Source organism: Oreochromis niloticus, linkage group LG16, assembly GCF_001858045.2.
Source record: "Oreochromis niloticus isolate F11D_XX linkage group LG16, O_niloticus_UMD_NMBU, whole genome shotgun sequence".
NCBI lineage: Eukaryota > Metazoa > Chordata > Actinopteri > Cichliformes > Cichlidae > Oreochromis > Oreochromis niloticus.
Window position 1 is genome coordinate 18,149,339 of NC_031987.2, and position 10,671 is coordinate 18,160,009.

The 10,671-nt window shown below is 40.8% G+C and overlaps 1 protein-coding gene across 1 annotated transcript in view; it reads right to left on the bottom strand.

The window, feature by feature from the left end:
* gpm6bb (glycoprotein M6Bb) overlaps positions 1-7,474 on the bottom strand; it is a 30,578-nt gene extending 23,104 nt beyond the window's left edge. The window contains exon 1 of the mRNA XM_003455469.5: positions 7,323-7,474. Within this exon, the coding sequence (XP_003455517.1) occupies positions 7,323-7,326 (4 nt within the window). The 5' untranslated portion in view covers positions 7,327-7,474. The remainder of the gene's footprint in view (positions 1-7,322) is intronic.
* Positions 7,475-10,671: the final 3,197 nt, after the last annotated feature.

The window sequence follows — 10,671 nt, forward strand, 5'->3', positions numbered from 1 at the left end:
GAAGGGTCAGTCCATTACTTTATTGCTTTAAGCACTAATAAGCAGTTTTCCAACAGGAGATACTGCAACATCCTGTTGATCCAACTGGACATTACAACGTGTCTCAGTGTATTATTTATGGCACCATTTGTGACGCAGTCTTGTTATCTGTGTGTCAGCACTAACCATTTCCAACTGTTTTTTTTTTTTCCATGATATTATGTTTTGCTCTATGCAAACCATTAATGCATAATGCTTTGGTAATTGATCATTAAACATACTGCGCTTTTCATTTCTATAGCTTTGCATTATTTTAGAGATTAATAACTGGCTGTCTAAAGTGCTTTGCTTGTACTTTTTCGGCACCTTGTTTTTGGAGATATGAGAGCTTTTAGTGCAGCAGGAAACCAGATGAGTTACTCACATGTTATAAACACATTCACGTCAAATTACCAACAATAAAAGCAGAAATATTGGCTATGAAAATGCAAAGCATATAAATGTGATCCATGTGACCAGGGGGTCTAATTCCAAATATGAGGCACGTTAAGCATACATCAAGTATTTCCTACACTTTTCACACATAAACACATGATATCTCATAGGTTCAGTTGCTTAAAGTTTACTCTGTACATTACATATGATTTTTTTCCAACATTACTTTCCATTTTCTGCTGCTGTCGCTCTATGGTTACGCTACTGTTTTCCCATACGGTAGAGGCCAAGAGCTAAGATGACTTATGAGACCTCTCAGTGGTGTAGCTATAATATTCATACAGCGAACTGATCTCTCCTCTGGTCTGCGTGTGGTTATAAGGTCAAGCTGTTTTTCAGACAGAAACATCTGGGATTTCCTCTACCCCGAAGCTGCTGTTCTCTATTGTTTTTACACATATAGTAAAGCTACGACTGGCTTCTTGAAAAACAATGAAATGTGCACATGGTAAAAGACTCACACACTCAGCAACTCAAGTTGTGTAGTTCAAGTTAAATTAATGTCAAATCTAAACTTCAGTAATTTAGTCAAATTGAAATCCATCTTTTTAAACCTTCAATCAGTCTGAGTCTGCAAAGAAAAAGCCTTCCCCGACATTCTCCCCGAGCTATTGGGTTTCCTGCAGCTGTCGCTTCATAAAAGATCAGCCATAGCTGATTTTCATCTGCTTGGCAGAAGTGCCTCTTCCCGTCTATCATGCCTTTCTCTGGAGGATAATAAGCAGACAATGTAAACTCTCACTTGGAAATCTTTCACTTGGTCAGGAAAATGATTCCTGGCAGTAGAGAATGACTCCTCTTTTATCACATGTGGCACCTAATCAAAACAACATTAGCAAAGAGGAGTCATGTGCATCTCCTGCATCTTACATGAAAGCAACAAGCTTTGATAATCAGCTTGAACAAGATTTTCTTCTGTGACAGCAGCATGATGGAAAAATCTTAATATATTAAATATGACTTTAAACATAATTCTAAAAGGCCAATAAAAAGTCATAAAGGATTGCATGAGTATTCATTTAAATTCCTGCTTAATTCATCCCAAGCGCAGCACTTGGCTGCATCCCAGTGGTCCCAGGCTGTCTGGCAAGGCTCTTCATATGGTGAGCATTTCTCATTGGTGTGCTGGGGTACCCCAGATGCTTTTGTCTTATGGTTGTTTAGCAGCTGCATAAAAGCACTGAGGACAAAGGCCTATCTGTGGAGGGTTGAATACACTCAGTGGGCACACAGCCAACAGCTCAACCCTATAGGCTCCCACAGTTGAAAAGCGGACTAATATATTCAACTCTCACTCCTGACAGATGATCTTACGGTGAAATTAGCTGGAGGCACCTTTATTTCTTTTCGATTCATCTAAGTAGTTTTGCATTTAAACCGTGGCCACATCAAACTCTTGCCACAAAAGCCTATTCCCAATTGTTTTCCAAGTTTAAGAGAAGTAAAATCACTGAAAAATGTAACCAATGTCATACCTCTTCACTAAGTTCCACAAAATTTGGTTTGCTAATTTTGGCATAATCTAGGCAAGCAAATGGCACTAAAACCATAACTTGGCTCTTACCCAAGTGATAACCTCTGTAGGTAGAAAATCAAACTAAACACAGTTCCTCTAACGACCACAACACTGGCTCAAAAAGTCAACAAATGCAGACTTCAAATGTTAAAATGGCCAAAGTTAACGAATATAAAAGCAGTTAATTTCTAGTATTTTATTAGTTGTTATTTAGGACTAAAATTATCAGGTACATGTGCCTGTGCATTGCACCCATATGGTTTATGGAAACAGCTCACCAACCAAGCTCACTAGCTAGATGATAACTTCACCCACTCATTCAAATATGGTAACTTCTGGCTCCAAGACAGTAACTGTGAGGGTTTTAATTGCAGAATCACTAACTAATGGGTGGCTACAAACATGTTTTATAGCGATCGCTCCTTGGAGAGAAGTTCTCAAACATAGAAAAAGAACTTGCACTTAAGTGTCCTTAACTGGTACACTTGCTAAATCAAATCATATATAGCTCTTGAGTGTATAAAAATTTCTATAGATCTGAAGTTCACCCCCACCCCACTTCCACCTTTCAGTTAATTGTACTGATTTGGACAAATGGGTGTAAAGAAACGCTAAGGCAAGCAATGGAAATAGTATTCCAAAGCTACAGCAGGTTAAGACACTTGTGCTCAACCAAACATGTCTACATAGTCCAAATATCTTATTAAACAAGATAAATTTGTTTAAACCACAAACTCAGTGAGCCTGGAAAAATCCAACATTTCTCAAAGGTGGAGTGCTCAAAGTAGCTACGGCACCTGAAAGCAAATTGTTTCTAGCCGTTCCAAATTTCCACGAGCAATGTTTGGGTGAGAAGTCACACTTTAGAGACAAGACAAGAAGTATGGGTTTCACATGCTGTTTGGAAAATGTTCATGCCTGAAACATTAGTTAAGACAAAAAAAATAGCTCTCTGTCAAAACAACTCAAGACACAACCGTGTTTTGCGCGCATGAGCTCCATATTTAACTGTCGATACAGCTTCTAAAGCACAGACTGAATTCATCCTTTGAGTTCATGTCCTGCTCAAGCATTTAACTTTAGTGATCAACCCATGGCTCCAAACACCGAGCTCATTAGTCACCGTTCAGAGGTAGCATAGATATCTAGGCTTATTCATACTATTCTGTGTAAAGTAATCAGTCACCATTCCACCTCACTTGCATTACAATCAATTCACTTCTTTACCCATAACTCGCATTGATAATTGATTATTCTGGGAAAGCATGGTTGACTATTTCAATTCCCTGCTCATGTGACACATAGAAATCGTATCAAAGCACATGCAGTGAGTGTTTTTGTTTTTAATGTGCTGTGGAAAATGTGGCCATCTAGAGCAGTATGGTATGGTTTACTGTAGATAGCAGAAAATGCTGCACTGGGGCAAAATGCCTATTGGATCAACGAGTAAATGTTCATCAGCTGCAGCATCTCTTTGCTTTCCCCGACCCATTATCTCCCAAAGGCCTTCTGGAACAGTCATCTGACTCTGAACAAAACACTGATACAGATTGCTACTCCACTGGCAAATATGTCCTCTGCACTCTGCATACATGCGCTAATGCCAGCATAATGCATTTCCAGTTTAACTTTGTTAATCATGGGTGTCTTTCTGAAGTCTAGCAGACAAGATAAAGGCCAGATTGTATCCTTGGCATATTTTGTTTCCAACACTGTTGCTTGTGCATATCTTAAAAGCTGCCCCCCCCCCCCCCCCCGCACATAGAGAGTATTTTCAATGTCATAGAGTTTTTAAGCATATGGCAGGATGACACACACATACACTTGCCTTCCCCTTCTGTTTTACTGTGAATAGGCTTTTAGTAAAAAGTGGCGAGGGACATGCTTGAACAAGGATCCCCACTCATGAACGTCTATTCTTAACATCTAGTGTCACAATAGTCAATGGCTCTCTTTGTAGTCGAAGGAGTTATTAGCGCAACAAATTAACATGAGTGCTTGGGCTAACCTGGCTGGAAGCAAACTAAAAGCAACTAAAAAGGGACATAAATGGGTTGAAGATGAGAAGAACTGGAGATATCAGAGGGCACAAATTAAACCAGGAAAAGGGGACAACAGATGGAGTCTTGGTTGTACTAAAGAGGCATCTTTTGTGAGCTTCATGGGCCTCAACCGCTGTACAATTACCAAAGATGCTCAGTCACATGCGTTGCCAAATGGAAAGCAGCCCAGAAATCATCTATGACAGCAACTGCCTCATTATGGAGGGTATTCACAGTAATTAAAGATTGAAAGCTGAAGACAAAGGGATATTTAATTTCCGATGGTGATATAAAATGTGGGATTAGTTGGAATGTTTGAGCAACAAACTTTATATAGACTGAGCTGCACTTCAGACTGTGAAAATCTATGGGAATTAACAGCAGAATGCTTTGGCTTATACAAGCAAACACAAAACAGCAAAGTTCAAATTTGCTCTCAGCACCCTTTGAGCATCTTTGCGGTGACTCATTCTCACAGTCCTCTGTTTTTTTGTTGTTTTCTCTCTGCATATCTTGGGAACAGAAGGATGTGTATATGACCACCACAACGACCGTGACTCAACTAAAATTAGGGGGGGAAAAAAATAGAAATCTGACTTTCTGTTATTGCTCAACCATCAGCTGACAAGTTTTTGGTTCAGAAAGTGCAAAAAAACATCTTCGCTGGCACAGGATTAGTAGTTTAAGGGTCTTTCCCCTCCTCAGACTCCGGATGCAAGGTCACAGCGCACACAGTTCACCACATGGGTTCGTGACAGTGATGTGTGACACTGCTGATGTGTAATTAGACACTTTCCAGACAGCATCCTAGGTCTGATGTAGACAGAGCACACACAAGTCACACCCAGCTCCCGTGTTTTTGGGTCATCAAAACACAGGATCGATTCTGTTTAAGCCTGAAAACTACCTGAAAGTGTTAACTGTTCATGTGAGTCAGTGCAAACTGAGCAATGAAAGTACAGCAAAGAATTTAACTAAAGACACATTTAAAACTGTCTGCTATGATTATCTCTTCTTTTCTTGAATTTCTCAATAACAATGACGTAACATTTGGATCTGTTTAGCGACCAGCCTTGATGAACTTTTCCACAAGGCCTCCACAGTGAAAACAGGACACGGGGACTAGAAGCTTCATAAGTTTCCACAAGAAGAAAAAAAAAAAGTTGCTTTCTTCTTTCTTTCTTTTTTGCTATCGCGGTCAGGCTCCAAGAAGAACAGACACTGTGTTATGTTAATCAAATAAACTGCAAAAGCGAAAATGTTTTTCCAAACATGTCTTAAATCCGGCCAGTAAGTTTAGTGAAAAGTAAAAATAATCTTTGCTTGACATACTTGTTCACAATAGCTCATTACAATCTGCATTAAAGAAAGATTACCAGACATTTATGCACGACATGCTTTTCTTGCTAAAAACAAGTGCGTGTTCATCACATGCGTGATAGAAGTCTATCATCTTCATGCCAGCACTCTTCTTTCAGATGTTTGGCTCAATGATAAATAATCAGCAGAGCCAACACTACAGTTTCTTCCTGTTTAGTTATCAAGGGAGCTAATAGCAGCCAAATACTGCTCGCTGGGGTAATAGTCACAGAACTAACACCAAGAACTTAACAAGTTATTTGCGGAAAATGTCTTCCTGTCTTCCTCTGAATAGAGCTGGAGGAAAGCCAAGTCATCCTCCCACAGACTTCACACAACCCAGTTCACTGTTAAAATCATTCGGGGGCAAGGACAGAGGAGGATCTCTCTGAAAAACATGTCAGGTGGAGGTCACCATCAAAATCAAATTAAGACATTTAGTTACACAACCACTGTATGACCGCTACACTCCGTAGTCTTGCACATATTCGGTTCATGATATCTATTCGAGGCTTTTTACAGGTGATCCTTTCTGTGTTTGCAATTCTTCTTGACACGAAACAAAGCAAATCACTGCAGAGGAGCACAAAGCACTTCTCTGATTCAACCAAAGGGGACTTTTTACAGCATCTAACAAGTCTCCAAATCAATCTCCTCATGCGCACAACAGGCTGTCGTGTATTTTCTGAAAGGGCCACAGAGCATATTTGAATATAAAATGAGAGCTTTAGCTAGTGGACAATGCATAAAGGTTGATTGCCATGCAGAGTAATATCCTCTGTGAGACACTGAATAAGGGTCTGTGGGGAATTAGTTCACAGGGCATCCGCTAGGCAACTTGCAATTCAGTGAACTTCTCTCTCTACATTAAGAGCCACTGAAGTCGCACAAAGGAGCAGCTCCAAATTAGGAGCACAAAGGCGCTTCTGTGATAGCTTCAGAGCAAATTAATGAGCACTGATACACATTCTCACACAGTGTCCTTCCCTGGCCTCAGCTGCACTGTGGCAAACAACACATGGTATTAAATGTTGCACAGACCCAATCCAGGGGCTCAAAATGGCATTAATGGCCACAGTTATTTAGCTGTTTAATATCCAGCGCAGTGCAAGGTGAGAACATTTCATAACTAACACTTAATTGTTTTGGATGTGTTGCCAATTTATCACAGTTTTAACGTTACTAAACAGCCATGGCATGAGCCCCTCATTCCTCCCAGGAGCCCCGCACCCCCAGGTTGCGAGCACAGATGGCAAACACTTGGTACTGTCTCAGCTCAGCCCTTCAGATAGCAATTACAAGCGCTGGCACAACACAACAGCCGATCATGGAGCGTCTGACAAATGCAATATGGTGCTTCCAGTACATTTTAATCAAGCTTTGCCAGTAAAACACGCTGAGCTGTTTGGATGGGAGACGGGACAACAATGACAACCTTTCACCTCAACCAGCGCCACATGATCAATCACTGCTGACCAATATGATCATCGAGGACTGATAATGAAGGGCGTGGCGAAGTGAAAACTTTTAATCAAACGTTTTCCCAAATAGTTCTGCCTCTGTGGCCCTTTTTTAAAGTTAAAAAAGAGACAGTGAAGGCAGCAAACTGAACTGGACTTAACACCTCCGCAGACTCGCTCAGAGTTGACTGCAGGAATCCTGACAGTCCTAATCTCTCTAATCGCTTTCCACAAGTTGCTTCAGCAGGCTGCTCTAATGCCGATTCTCATGCAACCGGGTCAGGTAAACAACGTCCTTCTGTGGCACTAGTAGCAATAGTAAAAGTTCACTTATGCGTACTTTTAAACAATCCGTGCACCTCGAAAATTAGAGCCAAGTATGATCTATGCTGTCATCACAGAAAAACCCCCCAAAAAACAGGCGTTCATTACATCCGTCGCGACACCGGAACATCTGTTGGGAAAACTTACCCATTTTTCCAAGTTTTCCTTAGTTGTCCGAAGTTTCGCTATTAGCTGAAAGTTGAGCCCCAGCTACACTGATGTTGCGTCCTGGGATGCACACACTGACCGCCTGGCTGCTCCAAAACGCAACGCTGAGTCTCTCTGGAGACAGCCCGGCTTACGTCACCACAGAGGGGATTACTGATGGGAGGACGGAGTTCGCTCAGCCTGCCCCCACCCTCATCTCTCCTCAGTGCAGAGCATTTAAAAAAGTTAGCTTTTTACTCATGGTGAGCTATTTTATCTTGATGTATTTGTGCGCACAAATCCCCATATTGCGCATATAGTGGATGTGGATGGGTTAACGCGAACGCTGTCGATTAACTGATGAAATAAATCATTCAATCATGATAACAACCTAAAAACTCAAGCGCAAAATTAACTCTTGAGCCACAAAATACAGAATAACGAGCTATTAGGTCGGATGAGTCAAACTGAGAGGCCAGAGGTCACACCAGAGGGGAGTGATTTTTAAACTACTTTCTGCGTCTCACGTACCCTGTTACACGGCTAATCGCTTGCTTTACAGACAAGGGCACTTGTAATGTTGTTGAAGTATGCCCCCCCCCGAAATTTAGAGAACTTATGGTGTCTTTAAAGCTAACGGGGGAGTTATTTATTTCTTTATTTCGGGGAGAAGATAAAAAAGATTTTTACCTCACTGACGTAAATAATATTGTTCTAAATGAATGTTTTGTGCATCCTTCAATCCAGCCCTGTGACACAAAAACATTTCCGGCTTACCCCAACACCTCTACTAAAAGATAAGAAACACCCTAATTTAGTTCATCCATGGCCAAATGGATAAAAAGCCTACATGAAGAATTAAACTTTGTATTTATTTTGCAACCACGCTTGGGTGCGTCGTGCGTGAGACTTCTGCTTTTAAAGACACAGGGTCGGCTCAACATCAATTCGGTGGATGGAGATAAACGGTGGCCTCTCAAAAAGACAGGGCCTTTAAAAGAAACAAAACCATCACCATCACTCCAGCGGACTGGCATCCGGTTTCCAAGGAGGTCTGAGCAGCCCCTAATCCAATCCAGTCTTTTCATTGGTGGCCAAGTGGGCAATTCTCAATGGTTTGTTTCATGGTCAAACAGGGCATCTTCCCAACATGGCAAACACAAGAGTAGCCGAAAGGCAAATATTTAACTGGTCAGCTTCACATCTACAAAGAAAATATCATCCTCCTTTTCTCACTTAATATAATTTATATTCAATCCACCATCCACTTTCTTTTCTAAAGTGCACATTTACCGAAAAGCTCCACTAACCTTTAAATCTTTTTTCTTTATGCGTGCACATTTATGGTGAGTAGTTCTTCAGCTCTACACAAAACATGTTTTGGCTGATATGACATGAGTTTATTGTCATAAATCTGCATCATCATATACACCTAAAGTGCCCCGATCACTTTGTGTGTGTATGGGTGGTGTGTGTGTGTTTATCTGTGTGTACATGGGCTGCACGTCAGTGAATAGGTGATCTGCATGGGAAACTTCCAGCACTGTGCTGGCTGTTACAGCAGGCACAGCAGCTGGCAGACAGCATGCCTGCAACTGTTATTAGGGCTGACTGTATAAAAACAAAGCACACAGACAATGCCCTTTTATTTGACATTACAGCACATACAGCCGAGCCACTAACAAAGTGATCCACACACCATATGAAATTTGACTTTGTAGGTGGATGCTGTAATCTTCAGAAACCCTTACTGTTTATTGGGTTGTTTAACATCTCCTATTTCTGGGGGGTTGTTTCGTGAATACTGACTTGGGCTAAGCACATGTTAATTTAAGTTACATTCTGAAAATACTTTAAAAGGTAATTTGGACATGAAGTAGGTTTTGCTGTTCAGCACCAATGACCTGGATGTGTGACTGGTGCAACAATACCTCAGATATATGTTACAGACAAAACATTGAGGTTTTTCTAACCAGCAAGGCAATGTAAGGAATTACAGCGCAAAACCCAAACATTTCTTAAATCTTGAAGCAATTTTCTCTGCTCTAATTTATGTTATGTTCCAAATTAAGGATAAGCACAGTGAAACAGGGCTGATAGCAGTCAGCAGAGGCAAATTGAGGTAATCCTTGAGCGTCTAATTGCAAATAAAGAAAAGCTGCTGAAGCGCTGTACCAAACACAACAGCCACCATGGTTACAAACCACAGATAAAATGGCAGACACTGTGAATGAGCTCAAAATGAGAGGCGGTTTAAAGTGCTCCGAGAGTGAAGCTGGCATCAGATCGCCGGTTACATGACTTGATTGAACAATCTGGGTCTGCAAGGCCTTCCTTAATGTGCTGAATAGCACAACTTGAATGGCAAAACTCCCTGCTCAAATTTTCAAAGGATTACAAAGTTTCCCCTCTGTGGAGAAAGACAGTCCAGTAATGAATGTTTGCTTAAGACAGTTTAATTGATTACGTCAGTTTTTCCAAATTCTTTTCTGAAGTTATTCAGCTGGTGAGTAAGCTTTAAACATTCAATTCCTGCACACACTTAAAAAAAAAAGAAGGTTCAATAACATTAGTGCACAAAAACCTGTTCCAGCTGCAGAGTTTTGTGGACTAATCTGCAGTATATGGACACACCTGAGTCTTTTCCCAGAATAGTCACGCTTCAGCGAGCAGATGAAATTTAAGTATTTTGAAAGTTACACAGGATCTGTTTTTCAGCATGTTCACTTTAAAATGGTTTTAATGTCTGCACCATTAAAGTGCAAAGTATCAACTCCAATTTGAATTGGTTTATGTCAGTGCTGAAAGAACTGTGTGTGGGACATAATCTGTTTAACACACTAAATGTTTTACTGTTAGTTCATGTATAAAAGACAGTGAAGGGTTTGGATATCACATGCTGAAGACTAAACTGGACACAGAGACCAACAGCATTGTTGTCCTGTTACTTTGTAACCTTTGAAATTTGGGCACTGTGCTGCTGTGTGTCATACACAGTCCTTTCAGTGCTGACACAGACTGAAGCGGAGACTTGGCACTTGACACAAAGTGTCTTTGAGCCTTAAAATAAAGACTGTTTCAACTGTTGATAATATCGACTGAACTGTCTCTCTCTTGTGTACTCTATGTAGCTGTGCACTTGGAAATAAACTGAAGGATTTGTTGCTCTGGTGAGAAATCCAAAGATTCTCCCTCCAGCTGTGTGAATGATGTTAAAGCTCTGTTCATTTTAGAAAGTAGATACTCACAAACCCTAGTGCTGTTCCTCAGACTTTAACCTGGAACTGTAGTGAACAACATGAGGTTTTAGTGTGGAGTCAACATCTGGTTTAGTATTTGGAAAGCAGTG